General features: G+C 35.6%; 1 protein-coding gene and 1 long non-coding RNA gene across 2 annotated transcripts in view; both read left to right on the forward strand.

Annotated features, from left to right (window-relative positions):
- Nucleotides 1-24,175, forward strand: part of LOC149216034 (uncharacterized) — a 90,469-nt gene that overhangs the window by 11,544 nt on the left and 54,750 nt on the right. The window lies entirely within an intron of this gene.
- On the forward strand, nt 11,072-12,182 carry LOC149216035 (uncharacterized). Its single transcript, XM_089391135.1, has 2 exons — nt 11,072-11,319; nt 11,444-12,182. The coding sequence occupies exons 1-2, from the start codon at nt 11,192-11,194 to the stop codon at nt 11,895-11,897; spliced, it is 582 nt and encodes a 193-aa protein (XP_089247261.1). The 5' UTR covers nt 11,072-11,191; the 3' UTR covers nt 11,898-12,182.

Consider the following 24,175-nt stretch of genomic DNA (forward strand, 5'->3'; position numbering starts at 1 on the left):
GAGGTCGTACAACATTTATTGCTGTCCTGTTTGCTGTAATTTCGAGATTGCTGTGAGGCACGGGAAAGGAGATAAGTTGTAAATTTGCTTGCTGATTTTTTGCTGAATAATTCTCACTGTAAAAAGGCAATTTTCAGAAATAAAGAAGAGCTCTCAAACTGGTTTTCCCCAAGAGTTGTAGGGGGTTTTTCCAGGGTCAAGTTGACCAAAAATATCAGTGTTTTAATGTGTTTTAATGGCTGTTTTTAATTGCTGATTTTTATTTCTGCAATTTCCAGCATTCTGAAAAATTTCCAGAATTTGTGTTTTCAGCCATATTTTTTTTTTTTCAGTCTGTTAAATGTATGGTTATGGGAATGGGCATTTAACTACATGGGAGAAATAAGGTGAAACTGAAAACCGGAGTGGGAAAACAGAAATTTTTACAAGTCCCTCTTGAATCAAGTAAGGCCTAACCTAGTTCAAGGAATCAACTCGTTGGAGGTTGAGGAGTTCGGTTTGGAGCAAACGTCAAGGGTTTAAGGTCAAGCAAAGTGATTTAAAGTATCAAATTTATTTGAAGAATTCTGAGTCACAGGGTTGCATAGTTGAGCCCTATTATAGTTGAGGCAACAAGGAAGAAATTGTTTAGTGGAAGTCGGAAGTGAAGGGTTGGCATAAACACTCCCTGTTAGTAGACCACATAGCTAATGATTAGTGAGTTATAAAATAGTTTTTAATTACATAATTAAATAATTCTAGTACGAGTTATTGGTCTATTACATAGTGACAACACTATTAGTAAATTATTGGCTGAATGTTTTTTGGTTAGTTAACCCTAACTTCCTAGGTTGTTGAAGAATCATATTGTTGTGAGAGATATTCATTGATGTTGTAGAAACTGAATCGCTGGTGTAATGAGCCAGGAGCAATGGATATATTGGCGTTGTTGTGAGACATTGATGAATGAGTTATTGCATAGTTTACATTGTTATGCATTATGTGTTGCCTCTACCTAGAATTGGAAGAAATATTGTGAAATTTAGTATGATTCATCTTGTGATTGTTTTACCCTAAGGGAAAAATTACCCTAGGAATTTACACTTTCTCTCAACAACATTTTCGGTTATGGTTATCACTCTACTATGAACTCATCAAAGCGATCCACATCTCATTGACACTCTTCGTTCTTGATATGTGAGGGATAACATGATCCTTTATTACATCAACGATGATTCGTTTGGCTTTCACATTTTTCAAATTATGGATGACCAAAATTTTAACATCTATAGGAGGTGTAACTTGAGTTTTTACAAACTACTTTGGATTGTTCTCCATGAGAATCAAGACCATTCTCAACTATGGACTAGAGTTATAGGCACCGTCCAACCTTTCCTCAAACCTCAGATTGACTGTTGCCATCTTCTCAAAACATAAATTCAATTGAAAGGTTATGTTATTACACCCCTGAATGGTATTGTCTCCCTTTTCCTCTATGAGGGACGACCTTGGCCAATCATGTTGTCTCTTTTGTTGGCCTGGAAAATTCTCGAGGGCCTTGACCATGCCACTGTCTTGTTTTCTACGGATCTATTTTCCATAACCCAATCCTAACAACTGCTGTGTAGGGTTATAGTTTGTGGTTATTGTGGCTATTTCCAAATCTTTCCTAGATGATTGGCTTGCGTTGCCCTATCTCTATTGGTAGCGCCCTTGACCTTGTTTTGTTGCTCTTCACCTCAACTCACCTACAAATTGTGCCAATTATGATTCTTGATCTACAAGGGCCTATTCTTGGTAGACCCTTGACTCATGTCCCATGTTTGAGCACTATCCTTGTCATCCCTAATTGCATTGCGGACCAGTCTGCAACCCTTGCAACGACCTGCAGTGTCTTGACTTTATTTCGTGGCTGTGGCCGATTCTCCATCCCTATGACTTATTGCTTTTCTACTCTCTGACTTGTCGGCCCACGTGTCCACCTTGGTGCAATAACCCTCGTGTGCGTTTGTTGCGTTATTGCAAACTTGTGGCATGTGTTGCCTCCTTAGCCTGACCCTATTGCATATGCTTCAAGCTTAAGGTTCCAACAATTGTTGTAGTCACCCTGAGAGTGTGAAAATCTCAGTGTCAACCCTCTCTATTTGGTTGTGTTGATTATCGACTACAATGGCAATCAACACCTTTACCTAAATTGCGTCTGCAATTGTTCAATCGCCCCACTAACTTGTGTTGATTGTGAGAAGATTGATCACCATGATCTATCTCTCTGTTGATTGGGCTTTGTGTGTTTGATTTGTGAACGGTTCACTGGAGTTGGTTGGTAGCTGCTGGCCATTACTATGATCTATCTTATTGTCGGGTGTGGGTGACTTGCCAACCACTTCGGCTGATGGGCCACTCAACTGCGAAGCCTCCCCCTTTCATTTATTTATTTCATATCTTTTATTTTTTTAACTTTATTTTTTTTAACTTCAATTGTAGTTGTGTCCATACATTATGCAAAATCTTTCTTTAAGCCTCTATGTAGATTGATCTTGCACTGCAAAAATTAAAGCTAGCTACTTATATGGCTGCTTCGTTGAACCTAGCCCACTTTTCAATGCATGGAAAAACCTAGCTTCCTATGTGATTCGTAGATCGATTCTCAAAGTTTTGGGCTTTGATACCATGTTAATTTTTTTATGAACTTAGCGCCTGACAATAATTGACCTAGCAAATTGTAGATCTACTGAATAAATGCATGATTACGTTTTTTACACATTTTGCAAAAGCAAAAATTTTACCAACCTCAGTAAGAAGAGACAAACAAATTCTGCTCAATTAATAGTTCTTCATTAAATCTAGACCTACTTGGGCTCTTGTCTTGGGATAATGACCCAAATGAAGAAGATACACTTACAACATACCTTAGATTTGACCCAAAAGACAAGGCATTAGGTTTTTTCTTTAATCTCCTTTGTTGCTCTGGATCTTTAATGTTGCACTTCCACACTTCCTCGGACCCAACATATTAGACTATCATACTCCTCACTTGAGAAAATCCCTCTTTCAAAGGCTAGTACTGTTGTATGGTGTGTCTTTCTCCTTTTCTTAGCTTTGTTTTTATAACTTTAAATGAGCTAAATCCTTAAGCCTAATCTCCAAAGTAATTGATGACCTAGATTAGATTTCATCTCATTTGTATTCAATGATTGAGATTAAAACATAATTACTAAAGTAATTTACTTGACTTTTCCTAAGTTTCTTTAGCTCAATTAGCCAACATAATTAATTATGTGATTTCCTAAGTTAAACATAGGTTAAGTTACATTAGCAACTTGCTTACACTTGAAGAAATCTCCTAAGGAGATCTCGGGCGCTAAGGTCTATGTAGAAGTACCTGTCGGAGCTATAAACATCAACAAAATTGTCTTGGATATTCCAATGATTAGTGCACCAAAACAAGAGCAAGTTTCCTAAGGAGATGTTGAGCGACTTTTGCATGCCTAGACACTTAGGCCTGTGCAAAAGCACTTGCTCGAGTTACAAACATCATCAAAATTTCCTTGGATATTCCAATGATTTGTTCACCAAAGCATGTTTATAACTACATTGATTATAATGAGACTATCCTTGATTGTGCAACTATTCTTTTTTGCATTTTTAAAGATTTAAACAAGGGGAGTAAAATTACATCACCAACAGTATTTGATCACTTTGACATAACTCATACATTGAACATAAGATTTTCCCTAAAAGTATGTAGTAAAGCTAACAAGAAAATGAAGGAATGTGCCTTTTATTTCTTATTTTATGGAGATTACAGTTCATATTACAAAACTGACCCAAGCTTGTTTTGAAGATATGGGACACCATATTCTATAGTGCTCTATAATATGCTTCTCTCTCTTCTCTCCCATATGATATTCTATAATTTTCTATAATATGCTTCTCTCTCTGCTTTGTTTGTGTCTCATCCACACTCTCATTGCCCCTTTCTTGGAACAATGTTGGTGGCTCAAGAAAGTGAACTTATTCCCCCCCCCATGCTAGAGTTTTGCAACTCAAATTAGTGTTAGGTTTATTGTCCCAAAACCCTATTGGAATCTCCATGATGCTTCTAGAAGTATCTATTAGATTCACATATGCAATTATGCCACCAGCTCCACGTGGGAATTATGGTGAGCTAACACAACTGCGACATGACTTGCATGGAATAATTTGGTAGTTACCTTGCCAAGGGCATAACTTTTGCATATGGATTATGTTTGAAAATATGCAATTGGAAAGCTATTAGCATGTAGAATTCAACGAGGACGTTGAGGATCTATGTCCTCAACTTATGAGACCCATAATTCCACTACCTATACACTGAACCATAGGGTTCAAGGCTAGTCCATTAGAGTTGTTTTTTTGATGTCCTAAAGTGGCCCTTCTTGGTTCTAAATTCAATATTCTTAATATCAGAGCATCAATAAAGTGGGTAATAATGTCAATCTATTTTGGATAAGTGGATTGGTTTGTTAATGATATTGAGTTTATGTTTTATAAATAACACTCTTTAAGGTTATGATCTAGATCTTTTTGCCTTCCACTAATAACCTTTGTTTTTTTATTTTTATTTGTTCAATTATACATAAATTGAATGCCATTTTTTGAACTTGAGTTGTCATCGTTGCAAGAACTCCAACTTAACACTCCAATATTTTTTTTCACAAAGGGCTTTATTCTTTTGCTCTAATTGGTTTGCTTTCTATATATTTGGTCACTCCTTTGGTGCCAAAACATAGCCAAGAGGGCATATTGAATGAAGAAATTCTACTTACTAGGGATAGAGAAAATTCTTTTTGATTTTATCAATAATATCTCTCCAATTTTTTACAATATGTCTTCCATCTTCCATCTTCTAGGAGAAACCCAAGAATAAAGTAGGAAGAGTATCTTCTATAAATCCTAGCATGGTCAATTTTTTGTTTTGTTTTGGTCCCCAAGCAAAATTTATTTTTATTTGTCTTTGTTGATGATCTAGCTTGTGGATTTCTCCAAGATTTTGATTATATGGTTTATTTCTTTAGCCTTTACACTATCCAATTCTAGTAGTGTATTTGTATTACCTATAAATTGTAGATATGAAATAGGATCACAATCTAATGTGATTTTAAACATTCCAAATTCTACGATGATTGTGCATGAGAGATGATTTTGCTAGGGAGTTTGCAAGGATGATGAGGAAGAAAGGAGAAATGAGACAACCTTTTCTTAATTCCCTAGATGATTTTAAAAAATTAGAGGGTTCATCCTTTAGAAGGACAACAAAAGAGGTTGTTAGATTGCAATCTTGGGTCACTTAACCAATTTTTTATCGAGCTTAGAGTTAAGAGGAATTTTTGAGGAATGCAGTTTCACGTCATCGTAAGATTTTGCAAGGTCTAATTTAGAAGAATTTCCATCTTTTATGGCCTTGAGGGAGTGGATAGCTTGTTGAGCAACAATAAATCTAACCATGATCTACTTACCAACTACAAACTTGCCTTTTTCACAAGGTAAGGGATGGAAGGAGATGTAAATAACTTAGATGAGTATCTTGTTTTCTCTACAACTGCTAATAAGTATGTGTGGATAATGTGCCATCTATATTCAACGCAACCACAAGAATGTTTTTTGAAGAGGAAGTTCACAATAATGAGTATGCATAAATTCTAGAGTTACACAACAAATGCACCAAAGAGTGAATCTCAACCCATAGTGTAGATTGCTTCATCAGATGGCAACGACCTTGGCTAAAATCTTCATGTGAGCAATTGCATTTCAAAAGATGTGATTTGGTATTTATCTAAGATAAAGAATTAAAGGTATTACAGACTCATGTGCATGGATGTGCCTATGTTACTTATGAAACGGATCGATAAGATTGCAAGAATACATAGACACTGAGGCAATCAGCGAAAACATAACAGTCAAACATGTAAACAAAACAAGTTTATTAAGGAGTTCATCCAATGCTCCTGAGCTACGTCTCCTGGTCCAGCCTTCAGTGGTGGCCTCTCTATTATGTTTTCAAGCAGAGTTTTTACAACAGTGAGCTCGATTCGAGTCTCACTAACAGATAACGGTCAGTAGGAATGGAGTGCATAGACTCTCCTTACTGAAACTCGACCTCTGAGGGTCACAGTAGTATGACATGCCTATACCGAGGAGTCTGCTTGAACCTCTCAAGCCTTCACTGGAGTGCACACTCTGACTCTCTCTGGCTCTCTCTAGCTCGATGTTGCCTTCAGGTCAGCTCGACTTCTACTCTTTGTTCTCTGCTATGGGCTTTTTGTGTCCCTTCGCTGTCTGCCTCTGTGTGTGTGTCTTGCTTTTGTCAGTTCATGGCTTTAAAGCCAGTCTGCCTTCGACTGCTCGTTTCCGCTTCCTGACCTTCTGGTTTCCCTGTCCTCAGTCCGTTCAAATCCCTCTGCTTTGCGTCATCATCGTTGGGTAATGCCTCCAACCGACCTAACAATAATAATATAAAACCACAAAAATAACAATAGAGGGATTCTATGGGGCACAGTAATAAGAATATGGGGGCAATAGGGGCACAACAATGTTAATAAGGGGTATAACTATAATAGTAATGGGGTAATCACTAGTATTATAGGGACCCAACATGCCCCTCTCCTTCAAAAAAGTGTTGTCCTCAACGCTTGAGTAGTTCTGGATACTTCTGCATAAAATTCTCATCCTCCCATGTGGAATCTTCAGCGGATAAGTTCTTTCACTTGATAAGATACTCTGAAATTGATCGATTTCGTAGCTGTCGAGTTCTTGTTTCTGTGACTGCTTTCGGTTCCAATATAATTTTTCCTTCCTCGTCAAGTTCTGGAAATATTGTTTGAACTGGGAGCTTGTCGCCTATAACCTTCTTTAAAAATGAAACATGGAAAACTGGTTGCAATCGAGAAGCTGCAAGAAGCTCCAATTTGTATGCCATAGTACCAATCTTTTGCAACACCTTGTACAGACCATAATACTTTGGTGATAATTTATTATCCTTCTTAGCTTGCTTGAGGGACATTTGCTTATATGGTTGTAGCCGTATGAATACCCAATCACCTACATCAAAACTTCTTTCACTGCGATGTTGATCTGCCTGTTGTTTCATTCTATTTTGTGCCAACACGAAGTTATCCTTTAAGAGTTGGAGGACTTGTTGTTGATGTTCGATGTGATGTTCCACTGCCTGAACCTTAGAATTTTCTCTTAAATATGATGTGATGGATGGTGGTTGATACCCATAAAGTGCCATAAATGGGGTCATTTTTGTTGTTGTATGGAAGGAAGTGTTATACCACCATTCAGCCAGAGGCAACCATTTGATCCATTGTGTCTGTTTATCAGATACAAAGCAACGAAGATATCCTTCCAAACATTTGTTTACTATGTCAGTTTGCCCATCAGATTGAGGATGATAAGATGAGCTATGAGCTAACTGAGTACCAAGACAAGAAAATAATTCTGTCCAAAAATTTCCATTGAAAATGGGATCTCTGTCACTTACAATAATCTTTGGGTTTCCATGTAGCTTTTGAATTGTTTCCATAAATGCAGTAGAAAATGTAGTGGCTTTAAATGGATGTGATAATGCACAAAAGTATGCATACTTGGTAAGTCTGTCAACTACCACCATGATGACACTCTTTCCCTCAGACTTGGGTAAACCTGTGATAAAATCCATTGAAATCTCCTCCCAACGTTGGCTTGGAATGGATAAAGGTTGTAATAGACCCGGTGTCTTAATTGTTTCAACTTTATTTTGTTGGCAAACCAAACATTCTGCCACAAACTTTTAAATATCTGATTTAAGGCCATCCCAAAAAAATTTCTTCTTAACCCTGTGGTAAGTTTTTAAAAATCCTGAGTGCCCTCCTAAGGGAGAAGTGTGTAATTCCATAAGAATCTTTTGTTTTAGCTGGGAATTATTACAGAGGTATATGCGATCTTTGTACCATAACGAATCATTTTGCCAGCTAAATGTATCAGACGTACTGGAATCTTGTAACTTTCGAATAAGTACCCACACTTCTTCGTCATTCTACCATTCCTCCCTTGCTTCGTTTATCCAATCTGGTTGGATAATAGAAATGGCGCACAATAATGCTTCCACATCCTCATCCTTTCTTGAGAGTGCATTTGCCATCACATTTTGCTTCCCTTTTTTGTAGATGATTTCAAAGTCATAACCCAACATCTTTGTGACCCACTTTTGTTGCTCTTCAGAGGATAATCTTTGTTCTAAAAAGTATTTAAGGCTATCATGATCCGTTTTTACCTTGAAGTGTCTTCCCATTAGGTAGGGTCGCCATTTCTTAAGTGCATGGAGTATTGCCAACATTTCCCTCTCATAAATAGCTTTGCTTAAAAACTTTCCCTTGATTGGACGACTTTCAAAAGCAACGGGTCTTTCATCTTGCATTAGAACAACACCAATTCCATTTCTTGAAGCATCACATTCCACAATAAAGGTTTTTGTGAAGTTCGGTGTAGCTAAGACCGGTGCTTGGCACATTGCCTCTTTAAGATGTTCAAAGGCCTTTGTTGCTTCCGGAGTCCATGAAAATGCATCTTTCTTCAATAGTGTTGTTAGAGGTGCTGCTATTCTCCCATAATTCTTAACAAACTTGCGATAATACCCTGTCAACATGTTCAACATGATCCTTCCAAGACTTGTTGTAGATTAGTATATCATCAAAAAATACCAGTGTTGTTAAAATCGCGATAAAATCGCGATTTTATCGTAAAAGCGCGATTTTTTCATTTAGCCGATTCAAATCGCCACTTTTTTTTATAACGATTTTTATCGAAAAAATCGCGATTTTTATTGAAAAAATCGTGGAGGGCGCGGGCAGCGGGGTTTTATATGGGAAAATCAATTTTTTTTTTAATTCATTCAGCAGTCCGCGCGGAGGAGGAGGAGAAGAAGTGAGGGAGAGGGTTGCCGTCGGTTGTGGGAGCGAATCGAAGCGATTTTAGGAGGAATCCAAGCCAAGATCGCCAATTTGTCCATAAACCAGGTATGTAGATTAATTTTTTTTTGTTTTGGTTCTATAAAAACTTTGTTTTTCATTGTTTTTAAAGAATTTTTGGAAATTTTTCATTGATTTGGGATGGGTTATTTGTTATGACTATGAGAACCAATTTTTTATTTTTATTTTCTCATTTTCTTTAAACATTGTTTATTTTTTTTTATTTTTCATTGTTTTTTGGCATTTGGTTGGGTAACTTGGGTTTAGAAATTGGGATTTTGGAATTAATTAGCTTGTAATTTTGCAAATGCTAAATTGTAATTTGTATTTACTATTATCATTTATGTAATCCTAAATTCCTATTTCCTAATCCTTATTTTTCCATAGGTTTGCAAATTCAAAATTCAAAAACAAACATGCCAAGGAAATTGGATCCTTTCGGGGAATATGGTGACCCTAAAACTCCGAATGATAGACAAAACTTGTATTGCAAGCTGTGTGGAAAGGAAATATTCGGGGGGGTGTACAGGTTGAAGTTCCACCTTGCACAAATCCCTGGACGTGATGTGGGGCCCTGTCTAAAGACAAATGCTGAAATTATCCAAAAAGCCATGAGAGCATTGGGAGAATTAGAGCACACTAGAGACGCCAAAGAAGAACTCAAAAGGCAACTAAAAAGGTCAGCTGAAGGAAGTGGGCCAAGTGGCACAGGTTCTACTGCAGCGTCAGTCAATCCGGTAGCTGCATCATCATATTTTGTTCCTCGAACCACACCTGGTTCACAACCAACTATTGGTTCAATGCTAAAAAGAACTGAAAAAGAAAAAGCTGACAAGTTGATGACAAAATTTCTCCTCTGGAGTGATATTCCTTTCAGCATTATAAGGAATAATCCATTTTTCCAACCTACTGTTGATGCTATTGCCAGTGTTGGCCCGGGGTACAAACTCCCTTCTCTTCATGATTTCAGAGGCCGACTTCTTCAAGATGAAAAGCGTGACTGCACCCAAAGATTGGAGGATTTTAGGGCATCATGGGCACAAACAGGATGCACTGTTATGTCAGATGGTTGGACTGACCAAAAGGGGAGAACCCTTATAAACTTCTTGGTTAGTTGTCCCTTGGGGACTATGTTTATCAAATCTGTTGATGCAACTCATCAAATCAAAGATGCAAAAACTTTATGTGATTTGCTGGATGTGTTTATTTTGGAGGTGGGTGCAGAAAATGTTGTCCAAGTCATAACGGACAATGCTGCAAATTATGTTGCTGCTGGTAGAATGCTTATGGACAGGCATCCTACTTTATTTTGGACACCTTGTGTTGCCCATTGTATTGATTTGATGTTAGAGGACATTGGGAAAATTCCCTTTGTCAAAGAGGTTGTTGACTCATCAAAAAGCATCACAAAATTTATTTACAATCACACATCTGTGCTTAGTTTGATGAGAAAATGCACCAACAACAAAGAGTTGGTGCGCCCCGCCATTACACGGTTTGCGACGAGTTTCATATCTCTTCAATCCCTCTTGAATTCTATGTGGGATTTGAAGAGAATGTTTCTTTCAGAGGAGTGGCGTGCTTCGTCAATGAGCCGCAAACCAGAAGTAGAGGCCGTCTGCAGACTAGTTTCATACCAGGAAGACTTCTGGGCGAGAGTGCAGGAGGTGTGCGCTGTTACAGAACCTTTGGTAAAGGTTCTTCGGTTGGTTGATGCTGAGAAGCCCGCAATGGGCTATTTGTATGAAGCCATGGATAGGGCCAAAGAAGCCATTCGGTCCTACTATGATGACAAGGGAGATGATGGGTTCCAGAGGCAACTCCTTCTATGGAACGTCATTGATGAGCGATGGAACAACACACTCCATCGTCCCATTCATGCTGCTGGCCTTTTCCTGAACCCTGCATTTTCTTATGCATGTGGGTTTAATTTTGATGTTGAGGTCGTGGAAGGATTATTAACCTGTGTCCAGAAGATGGTGAGAACTCCAGAAGAACGTATGGAGGTCTCTAGACAAATTGAGCAATATAAGTTGTCAGCTGGCACATTTGGCTTTGAGATGGCTATCAATGATAGGACGGTTAAAATGCCAGGTATTTTTTAGTTTGTAGTATGTACTTTGTAACTTTGTTTCAAATTTCATTGTTTCTTCAAATTCCATTTTTTTCTTATGTTTATTTAAAATTTTCTTTGTAATTTTGTTGTAGACGCATGGTGGAAGATGTATGGTGGCAGAGTACCCCTTTTGCAAAATCTTGCCGTGCGCATCCTCAGCCAAACATGCAGCTCCTCGGGATGTGAGCGCAATTGGAGTGTATTTGAAAAAATACACAACAAGAAGCGCAATAGGTTAACACTTAAACATTTAAAATATTGCAAATTTCCAAATAAATTTTTGAATTCATTAAAGTTTTAAACAATATTTTTTTTATAATATTAATTATTAATTTATTATTTCATGAACTTTGTACAGGTTGGAGTCCCATAGACTTAATGACATGGTCTATGTCTACTACAATCTTCGATTGTGGGTGAAACAACTAGAGAAGACACCTGATACGGAAGCCATCTCATTGGATGGGATTGACACCACTGCTGAATGGAGGGTTGAGACCGAGAGGCCTCTCATGGATCCCACTGAGGATTGGTTAGTGCAGGATGAGGAGGAGCAGGAGGAGGAGGAGTTGGAGGAGCAGGAGGAGGAGGTGACACCGCCTACCCGGGCTACCCGGGCTACCACTACCACCAGTAGAGGACGTGGTCTCCGTCCACCTCAGCCTCCTGTAGCTGCTACTACTAGTTCTTCAGCTTCTAGAGCACGTCAGACTCCACTGCCATTTCCACCACCACAGGCACCAGCTTCTACATCTAGAGGGAAAGAGAAAGTTGTGCCATTTTCTCGCAAGAGGGGCAGAGGAAATCAATAGGATTAGACTTTCATTTTATTGTATATGACATTATGACATGATGAGATACATTATCATATTTTTTGTTGATATTTTGAGGCTGAGTTGGACTTGGGACTCAGGACTTACTATTCAGGACATGATTCAATGTTATGTGTGATTTTAGCGCTAGAAATGATATTAAACATCTTATATATTAGTTTTTTTATCATATTTATGTGTCAATGTATTTATTTTATGTTGTAGATGGTTTAGATATTAAAAAAATTGAAAAAAAATGAATATTTTTGTGCCAAACGATTTTTTCCCGCTTTTTTCCGATTTTTTCCCGATTTTAACAATTTTTTCCGCTTTTTTCCCGGCGCCGATTAAATCCCGATCGCGATGTGTGCAACACTGAAAAATACTAACACAAATTTTCTAAGGAATGGTTTGAAAATTGAATTCATCAAACCTTGAAATGTTGAAGGTGCATTGGTAAGGCCAAAAAGCATGACCAAAAATTCATAATGACCCTCATGAGTTCTAAATGTTGTTATCGGAATGTCTTCAATCTTCATTCTGATTTGATGATATCCTGAACGAAGATCCAACTTGGTGAAGTAAGTTGATCCATGCAATTCATCCAATAATTCATCAATGACAAGAATGGGGAACTTATCTTTAATAGTGAGCTTGTTGAGCTCCCTATAATCCAGACACATGCGCCATGATCCATCCTTCTTGTGCACCAATACTACTGGAGCAGAGAAAGAACTTTGACTCGGTTGAATTATACCAGCCTCTAGCATTTCTGCAACCATATGTTCAATTTCACTCTTTTGGACATAGGGATATCTGTACGGCCTGATGTTTGGAGGAACACTTCCTGGAATCAGATGAATAGCATGATCATGATCACGCATAGGTGGGAGACCTTTGGGAGTCTCAAATACCTTGGAATAATTGTCGAGGACTTTTTGGAGATTTGGAGAAATAGATGATTCCGATGTGGAAACATCTAGCAAACATAATTGTGCAATTACAACTCTTTGCTCCTTTTTTAGAAGCTTTGTTATACCATTAGAGCTGATTATTTTTCCTGGTTTCCCTGCAATACCCCTTAATTCAACTTCCTTTCCTTCCGTAGAAAATTTGATGAAAAGTTCTTGAAAATTAAAAGCTATTGTACCCAAGGATTGTAGCCATTGGACTCCTAGTACAACATCAGCACCTCCCATTGGAATGGAAAGCATTGGGCTAGTCAATACATATTCTCCCATGGATAGCTTGATATTATGGCACTTTCTAGAGCAATTTATTGTTCCTCCATTTGCAATCATCACTTGACACTCTGGTGCTGGATATAGGAAGCAATTCAATTCTTTTGCTACCTTACAATGAATAAAATTGTGGGTGCTTCCTGAATCAATCAACACTATTACCTTTTTGTTCTTGATTTGTCCTTCTATCTTGATGGTTTGAGGAGTGGTAATTCCCGCCAATGCATTACAAGATATGGTCGGATTTATTTGTTCTTCATCTAGGCTTTGTTCCTGGAGTGTATCCTCTTCTTTTGACCTTTCTTGCTCATTTTCTTCTTCCTCTTCACAATCTATGCAGAATAATTTCTTCTCAGCACACTTATGACCTTTAGTGTATTTGCTATCACAACTGTAACAAAGCCCTTTTGCTCTTTTTTCTTCCAATTGTTGTGGTGTCAACCTTATAGGTTTTGGAAGACTAGGGGCAACAACACTTCCGTCTTTATAGTTGTGAGTGTTATGTTTCCTGGTTGCCATAATTTTGCTTTCCGTTTTTTTTGCTAACCTGAATGCCTTCTCTAATGAATCAGGCTCTCAAAGGCAAACATCATGTTGGATATTATCCTTTAAAGACCCTATGAACACATCAATTCTATGCTCCTCTGGAATATCTTTTACCCTTATGTTCAACTTTTGAAACCTCTCAATGTGCTCCATTATTGAACCCTTTTGTTGAGACTTATCAATTGGCTAAAAAAAGTGTTGCTTTTTGTATCCTCATAATGTGCATCAATTATTTCGTAAAAATTGCCCAAGTGATAAATTGTTTATGAGAGCAAAGCCATTGATACCATACAAACTGATTTGGTTCCAAATATAAAGTTGCCATACGTACCTTTTGTGTGTTTTGCACATTATTGAGATCAAAGAATTGCTTCATCTGTAATATCCATGTGGTGGAATATGGTGAGTTTTTGATCCAACATTACAATCTATGGAATCATGATTAACATTTCTTTTGTTCTCATCATGAGTTTCCTTTAGTACCCTTTCACCCTTAGTGATCATTTCTTGTAGCAACTTATTCATATTTATCTTCAATTCTTCCATCTTATCATCCATGCCATCAATTTTAGCTTCTACGCCTTTCTTTAAACAATCCATCTTAGTTTCTACACTTTTCTTTAAACCATCCATCTTAGCTTCTACATCTTTCCTTAAACCATCCATCTTAGATTCTGTTGTTTTTTGTGCAAGTGATACTTGTTGCACTTGTTCTTGTAAATTTGATATATCATATAGCATTTCTTCTTCTTCTTCACGAGTCATGCTAGAGCTTTCAGGTTCCTTGCTAGGTGTTTGCATTTTCTTTCTTCGGGACATCAATTACCGATAATAATGCTCTATTATGCCCTTTGAATTCCTTCAAAATAAATTTTCAAACCAAGCTTAAGCAAAGACCTGTATTGCATCATTATGATAGCCCGAAGTTCTGATTACACGTTTCTATCCCAGAGGTAAAATGATCAGTATTCAAGTAACCTGTCGCCAAAGTATAATTTTTTGATGATTTTTTTTTTCATGTTATAATCATAAGTTGGATTTGAATGAACATGTGATTTTCAAATTTTTATTGACCTAACTGTTTGCACATTCTTTTTGGATTGTAAACTTGATGGACTTATGCACATAAAAAATGTGAAAGACATATGCTCGGACAAGATTAGATTGCAAATGTTTGTGTTGAATAAACTGTATGGTAGTTGTTCTGTCTGACTTGAGACAAATTGAGGTTGTAATATTCCTTTAGCGGAAGGTCAAAATATTTCCTTTATGAAGCGCTGAGGAATGCGCCCTTCAAGATTTGGATTGTCAAACAGGGTTTAACCTCTTGAACTCCGATTCTTATTTAAAAGAGATACAATGTATCTATAATCCATGTTTGTTTTTAGTGGTTAGACTAATGGAATTAGGTGTCAGTGTTCATGTTGTGGAATGTTGCTGATCATAAGTCCAGTCGGTAAACGTTGGAGACAGAGGTGTCTATAACTTGTGTGGGAAGGTTGCAAAGATAACAATAATTTCCTATAAGTAGCCTCTTAAGGTATTGTGTCATGTTATACAAGTGATTGTTGATGTAATATATTGGAATACGGAATGACTTTGCTTAATATTTCATTCTTCTCAATTTTTACAGTTGTGCTGAATTGTTAAGTGTTTCAACACTTTTTGCAATAAAAACCATAATTCAAACTTCAAAATATGGAAAGAAAGATTTTAGTCTTTAGGAATTAGTTTAAAATTTTTGGCCAGCTCGTAACCCAAAGCACAAAAGATTCCAAAGCACATTTATAGATGCATTCTATGTCGGTGTATATTAAAGATAAACGAAGATTAAACATAACATATGCAGGTTGGTTTATGAAAGCTTTTTCCATCTAGATTAAATATTTTAGGTCATTAGTTGCAGTAAATCATTAGCTGTGGTAAACATATTAATTCCTACAACTCTGTTAATCCAGTTGATCAATTACATAGATTATACAACCCCTATTTGATTATTATCATGAGAAATTCATCTTATTTCTATTTAAATTTCAATTTGGACCAAGCAACAAATAAAACTTTAATTTAGAGTATTATATATTTTAATGCTGAGAGCCTTACTTTTGAAGATTTTTGTTAATTTTTTATTTGAATATTTCTAAATATATTATAATATAAATTATTATTGCCAACAATTTCAATATTGCGTTCTTGGTTTAAAAACGTTATTTTGTTTCAGTTTGCTAATTCAAAGGACGAGGACTAAGTGACTCGCACACCTCTTTAATTCTGGCACTAACTCTAATTGGAGTAGCATAACTATTTACCATTCTAATCACCTTGATTTGATTGCCATATGTCTGCCACTCTACAATCTGATCTTGCATGAACATTTTCTTCATCTTCTCACTCGTCTACATAGATGGACAAGTTAACAAACCACGTTTTCATTTCTGTACATAGATACATAAACACATTTTTTTCATTCCCAAACGAATTCCCAAAAGAATTTGGAAGCATCTCCAAACTGGAAGCACCTTCCAAAGATACATGTTTCAGTTTATTTGGATTCCCAAAAGAATTTGGAAGCATCTGCAAAGAGGAAGCACCTTCCAAAGATATATGTTTCAGTTTATTTGGATTCCCAAAAGAATTTGGATACCAATCAATCCATGATCTTAAAAAAAAAATTGTTTGAACGAAATATTTCATGTATTGCAAATGACCGAATTCGTCGGGCAACCTTGTGACTGTGAGTGCTTCTGGTCAGGGTGGATGCCACATGCAAATGCTTTCGAGGGCTTTTATCTGCCCTATAGACTTTGGAATCTCTGAAAGGGAGTCCAGATGTTTGACCCTCGTAGATCGGGAGATTTCAGGTATAAGAGATATTCAATGATTAGTCTACAACATGAGATTTCAGGTATAAGAGATATTCAATGATTAGTCTACAACATGAGATTACATGAAGAAGAATAAACGTACACATATTTGCCTACTTGAGATTGATGTGGTCCCAATATGTTCAATCTGCGCAGGGAAGAATGGGAACATCTGTACCACCGGAGCCAGATGAGATGTGCTGCACCCTCCTCAATATGTCTTCTAAATGATCTTCACTATGTAATTAAAATCCACTTAAAATCAAACTATCTGGGCTAAGGATATCTATAATTGGCCCACTTAAAATCAAACTATCAGGGCTAAGGATATCTTTAATTGGCAAAAATGCTTCTAATTCACTGACATGATCGATCTACATCATTTAAAATTATTGGAGAATGGCAAAACAAAAGACGCTTTTTGAGAAATCCCTAAGCAAGTTACTCTGCAAATATTTTACAGACATTCTACCTGCAATTTATCTCACATCGCATAATAAGGACGCTGCATCATAATATGTTACGGTTGAATAATTCTTTTGCTAGAGTTGTTTTACCAACTCCACTTACATTCACAATGCCCACAACCTTGGCCTCCACACGGTAGCTCTCGGGTTGCTGGTAGAACACTCTTTTTTTCAAAATCTTGTAATTTTTCATTCAAGCACCAAGTAGATTGCGCATACCTTGGAGAAAATAATTCAATATGGACAGGGGCACGGATAGCGTGTACTATTTGGGAATAAATGTTGTGTCCCTCTTCCAATTCCTCCGGGTCAAAAGAGACTCTCAATCCATGATCAAGAAGGCCCCTGTGAAGATTGCTGGTGAAGTTGTTTTTCACATCTGGACCATGATGGTTGATAAACACACAATAATAAGAAGTCGAGGCTGCTGAAGAAGAAGCAGCGGCACTCTGATGGGTTGTACCTAGGTTTTCCATTGATACTGGAATCTGATAACCTGAAATAGTAAAACGCTGCAGTAATGTTGGTCAAATTTTATCGGTGGAAACTGCAAGCATATCGTTGAGATGCAGTCGGTGCCAAATAAGCGTCACCAGGTATGCAGGCGTGTTATAGCATCCTACCACTTACATGAAATTTCCCCGATGCCACCATATTTTCTTTTTCTCGGCCACTCGCTAACAAACTTGTCAAGTCTCCTTTTTTTTTCCCAAAAGATGGGTTGAAAAGGACATTTAGCCAACTCTTCTGGTCACGGGTGAACGATTTGATATGCAATTCCAATTACAGTGCCAGTGATGTCCGTTTTCATGACCAATAGTGAGAATGGCTCCACATGCATTGCTTTTTTTATTATTTCTTGCCTACAGTTGTCCTTTTTCAAGACCATTAGTGATAGTGGCCCCACATGCATTGCGATTTTTATTTTCATGCCGACCAGCACATAACAGTAACCAACCCGTTCACACCCACAATTTTGATACTCCACTGCAACAGCATATTCACCGCTTTTACTGTCAGATGGCTTGATTTTCTTTCTTCATAAGCAGTGGTTGAAGACTCGGAGTCCATCACATCTAGGGTTTGTTGTAGTTTTGAATGTGACCATGGCAACAATGTATCTTCAAGGTCAAAAACATGTATTTTTAAGTTAAAATTTATAAAAATCTGGTTTATAATTTGAAATATTTAATAACAGCATATCCACCGCTTTTACTGTCAGATGGCTTGATTTTCTTTCTTCATAAGCAGTGGTTGAAGACTCGGAATCCATCACATCTAGGGTTTGTTGTAGTTTTGAATGTGACCATGGCAACAATGCATCTTCAAGGTCAAAAACATGTATTTTTAAGTTAAAATTTATAAAAATCTGGTTTATAATTTGAAATATTTAATTGTTATTAAAATAATATAGACATAGAGATATATAGAAATTAATAACACTGTTCATTATGAAGCTCTGAAGGGCTTGGGATCATTTTATCTTTTATCTCGTTATTTTGAAAATAAAAATATTTATTTACTATGATTTAGTATGCAAATAACATTTACGTATATATAATCATGAATAAAGGAAACAAATTTATTATATTATTTGAATTTGAATTTTAAATTTATTATTTTTACTTATTAACTTAAGTAGTTAATATATTTTTAAAACATTAAATGAAAATTATAATTAAGTTTAAGAGGATAATGATGCTAAAGATTTTTGAAAATTTCATATATAACCATTATGAAAATTTACAAAATTATTATTATTATTAAATTGAGTTTAGAATGGAATTAGTGTAAAATTTTTATTTACATAAACAACTTTCACTCTCAACCCTACTCCACTTGATGAAATTTGAACCAATTTTTATATAAATATTTGTCTAAATACTTAGATAAATACTCCTCTTAAGTCTTTATTCCTAGTAGTTTAGTAAGAAACAAAAAGATTCAAAATCTAAGTTAAATGTTACTCGATATATCGTTTAGTAAGAATCAAAATGTTCAATCCAGTGCTAGGTCTTGATCTCGAGGTGATTTTTAGACACATAATTAAGGCTTAGTGGTTTTGAAGTGCCTATGGGATGAATCTTGATGGAAGGAATTGTTATCTAAATTCCCTTCAACTGTGCAACACAAGCACACTAAATCCATACTTGCATGTTTTCCATTAGCTTATTTGATTCAACTTGACTCAGTTAGCTGACTCTCTAATTTTAGACAACTCTCCATGCAGAAGTAATTAGCTATATATTTAACACTCCCCCTTAATTACGACCACTAAAATAAGACATGACTCATGACAATTCAAACATGTTTGCTGGCCTAAGTCTCAGCTAGGCTTACAACACCTAAGTTTCCTATGTGAAACTCAAATACATCTTTTTCTAATGGCTTAGGGAATATATCTACCAATTGATCATTCAATTTACAAGGCTTCAAGTAGACTTCTCCATTGCTCACAAGTTCTCTAATTTAATGATATCTTGTATCAATATGTTTTCTCTTTTGATGAAACACACTATTCTTGGATAGTGCAATGGCTTAGGTGTTGTCACAATATATTGTTGTTGATCCTTCTTGTTTCTGCTTGAGTTCATCCAATACTCTTCTTAACCACACTTTTTGACATGTTGTTGACGTTGCTGTTACATATTATGCTTCTGCCGATGATATTGTCACAATAGGTTGCTTCTTAGATGCCCATGAAATCACATCTGAAGCAAGATGGAACACATACCCAGAGTGCTCTTCCTATCATCCAAATTTTCTGCAAAATCATTGTCGTTGTACCCAATCAAATCCTTCTTATCTGTGCTTGCATACATTATGCCACAATCTATAGTTCCTACTTTGTATTTCATAATTCTTTTTCTTACTCCCCAATGTGAGTCTTTTGGAGTCGCCATAAACCTGGAAATCAAACTAACTCCTTGCATAATATCTGGTCTTGTAGTTGTGAGGTACATGAGGTTGCCAACCAATCTTTTGAATAGAGTTGGATTGACATCTGATCCTTCATCATCCTTACTTAAATTTGTACCTGCTGCAATTGGTGTAGGGACAGGTTTACAATTTCCATCTTGAATGTTTTCAACAAATCTTTAGCATATGTATATTGACAAATACAAATTCATTTTTCAGATTGCTCAACTTCTATGCCAAGAAAATATTTCATAAGACCAGGATTTGTCATCTCAAATTCTTTCTTCATGGCTTCTTTAAATTCATCTAACTCAAGATCACTAGTATAAATCATGTCATCCACATACAAGCAAACAATCAAAATTTGTCCATGCGCATTTACCTTTGTGTGCAAGGTAGACTCAATGTTGTTTTTGCAAAATCCATTCTTGATCATGTAGTTGTCAATTCTGCTATACCAAGCTCTTGGTGCTTGCTTGAGTCCATGAAGCCCTTTCTTCAACCATTAAACTTTATCTTCTTGTCCTTCAACTTCATATATTGGAAGCTACTGCACATGGATTTCTTCTTCTAGAATTTCCTTCAAGAACTCTGATTTTGTTCTGAGTTGTTGCGGTGAAGACTACTCTTACAATATCCAATCTGGCTATTAGAGCAAATGTTTCTGCAAAATCTATTCATGGTTGGTGCAAGAACTCTTTTGCTACTCGTCTTGTTTTAACTTTGTCAATTTCTCCTTTCTCATTCAACTTTGTATTGTACACCCATTTCACACCAATGAAGTTTTTGCCTTGTAGCAAATCAACAAAATCCCATGTATCATTCTTTTCAATGGCTTCAATTTCTTCATCCATGGCTTGCACCCAATATTAATCTCTAATAGCTTCTTCAAATGAATAAGGTTGGAATGACAACAATGCAAAATTTGAAATAACATCCAAATCATCATAAATATCTTTCATACTTCTCATTTTTCTCTTACCATTGCTTGATTCATCACTTGATTGATTGCCAAGAAAATTCTGATTAAATTTTTCCATTATATATCAAATTAAATTTTCAATATTCAATAAATAAATGGAGTTTTTAGTGTTGGAATCTGGTAGAAAATTTTGAGGTGAAATCTTGATTTTTGTTATTTAAACTGATTTTTTGACTATATAATGGATTCAACATATCATGGATTCAACACCCTGAAAAACTCCTGGGAACTTCGATTGTGCACGGTTTACTCATCAAACTTGTGATTTCAATAAATTCTTGCCGAATTTAAAAAAAAAATAGACTGGAAAAACCCATTGAAAAATCTTCCAAAAAGTCGCACTAAAAACAACTCGATAAATAAATGGGTGTGAGAAAGTAAATTTGTCAATAGTATATATTTCACTATTATTTATAAACATAAATAAAATGTGTTAAGATGTTTAATAGTAAAAATAAAACATTTTTATATTTTTTCTCCAAAATCAAGTTATATTTTAAAAAATAATAAAATTTTATGTAAGTTTAAGCTATCTTATTTATCCTTTACCTTGAGTATGTACATGATAATCATCTTCAGAATCAATATTGTCTAGATTGTGTAAAGGATAATCACAGTTAGAACTAATACCTTCTAGTACAAGCCAAAAGTACTTGTTGGAAATTGTAATTACTCTCGCATATGTGAGTTAATCGAATCAACTATGACTTAGTTTGAGTGTAATATTATATTTAGTAAAATCAAATTTAAGTGTTTTCGCATGTTAAAATTATTTTGAAAGAAACATTAGTAGAAAAATATTAAATACCTTTTATTGAGCTCATTGTAATTCTATAATCTTTTAATAATCAATGAAAGAATAACAATTCATATTATTTATGTGTGTCAAATTTATATCTTTCCTCCTCTATCTTATGGTATCAACGCAAAGATTTAACAAAATTTCAAAGACTCAACGTATTCGAGATTTGCAACCACACCTTGTAGAGCCACACTGCGTTAGCGAAAATTCACAACCGAGATTGGAAAGTGTTTTGGCAGTGGTCATTAGATAAGCCAATTAAATTTCATCATTGAATGGAGGATAAAGGGACACGATCGAAGGTGCCGTTAACTTGGAACTACGGTCAGTACTGAGAAAGCAGAACTGTTAAAAAAAATGTGTTCAAGGTATGACATGGTTGTCCCTGTTCTATGACAGGCTGACTTTTTAAAAATTGATTGGATAAAAGTCAAGTTTATAAATTAGTATTACCCATTACTTGAAGTTTATGGCTCATTATTACAGGCGTCCTCATTGAACTAAGTATTTTCCATATCGTTTATGAACCATTATTATGTTCATGACAATATTGTGGAAATACAATATAGAATAATTAAAGGATTATAACTGAGAAAAATAGCGTAGAGTGATTAGAGATTAAAAAAAAATGGGAAAGCGTTTGTTTTCGATATATTTACGAAGAGATTAAAAAACCAATCTTTGGGGCAAAAAAATTAGGGCTTTGAAAAGATGAATTGGTTTGCAAATGTTTTCTAATTGGTCAATCATGATAATGTTTTTTTTTAAGATTATGCTTTATGGATGTATATTAAAAATTATAATCATTCATATATATATATATTTGGTGACGAATGGAAGGAAGCTTCATGCAATCAAGAAAGCAGACATAACACAGAAGAAAGACAACAATCATGGGTTAGAAAGAACGGCTCAAGCAAATCAAAAGAAGAATTCGACGAGAAGATACAAAAATCTTTGTCATATTTAGAGAGATTCAACACACATTCGAGGAACTAAGAAGTCTAGTAGAAGATGGGGAAGAGGCCGATGGTGATTAATGTAGCTTGGATCTACTACCACATCTTATGTTTACTAGTAAATATTTTGATTCTTGGGTTATTAAAATGCTAACTATTTTTTGAGGTAAAGAGTTAATTGAGTATTGGTTTACTAACTCATATGATAAAGTATACTCATATGATAAAGTATGCGAACCTCTAGTATTGGATTTTATAAAACATGCATTGGATGATAAATTTCTATGCATTATAACAAAATCTATATCTTCCAAAGAAGCGTGGAAAATCCTGGAAGAATAGTTTGGTGCAAGGGGGAGTGACATGCAACAACATGATGTGTCACAATCTGTTGAGTCAGTTGCAGATATGAGAATAGATGAGCAAGGCTCTGGGAAACAACGGATCTTGGATAATCCCACTTTGTTAGGTTCTTATACCAATAGGAGTCATAACTTTTGAATGGCTGAGATTAAATTTGTAATATGTACATATTTTTTTTTTTGCAAATGTTTTTTATATTCAAAAAGTTAAAAAATGTAAAGAGCGTATGTCCTAAAAGAAAAATCAAAAGACAAAAAGAATAAAAAGGTAAAAAAAAAAAGATGAAAAATATGAACCCCAAGAAAAGAAAAGACCATGAGAGTGTGCAAGTCAAAATGCCACTACTATTTACTTTTTGTGCAAAATAAATAATTGTGTGTAGCTTGTAATCTTTGTCACAATCCATGATGGTCAAAATGTTTAAACTTGGTCGTTTCATGTTTCAATTTCATGTTCATAGATAGAGAATAAAATCTGACCAAACTGTCTAATTTTGGTAGATAAGTAGATTAGGTAGAGTTCAACTGTTTAATTTGAGCCCTTGGATGTAATAAGGTTAGATTTAGTTAGTTTACTATTGTAAAGAAAAAGAAAAATGTTTGATAAGAGCTTGCTAGCTTAAATGCACCCTAATAAAGAGAAGTAAAAATGATAGGATGAGTAGATGGGTAAGTAGAAGAAAGGTTGCAGAATTGTGATGATTGTTAGACAAAGGCATATTTATCACCCTCATCATGAAAGTTGTAAGTATGAATGAGAAATTGGACTGGCATAAAGTTCACAAAGTCAAATTAATTAACTCTCTTCATTCATTTTCCCCTTTTACTTAACTAATTTCCCAAAATAAAGTTTTAAGTACCCAAAATCTTAAGTCAAATGGGCTCAGAGCATTTCTTTGACTTTTGGAGGGATCAGACCCTCGGCTCAATGACTTATAGGTCTTAAGTATTAAGATTCCCTAAAAAACATTTACCTCTTCAGTTCATTCATTTTACCTTATAAATCCATTTTCCTAAGATTAAACTCTATTTTTTCCTAAGGAAAAGCGATCACCCCTATGGATGCCCCTTTTATGAAAAACCCACAAAAATACACTTAGCCTAAGTTATAATGTTTCTATGTAAAAAGCAAATGA

This window comes from Pinus tabuliformis, chromosome 1_1 (assembly GCF_031772625.1).
Source record: "Pinus tabuliformis cultivar Carrire ecotype Pingquan chromosome 1_1, CPIR1, whole genome shotgun sequence".
Lineage (NCBI taxonomy): Eukaryota > Viridiplantae > Streptophyta > Pinopsida > Pinales > Pinaceae > Pinus > Pinus tabuliformis.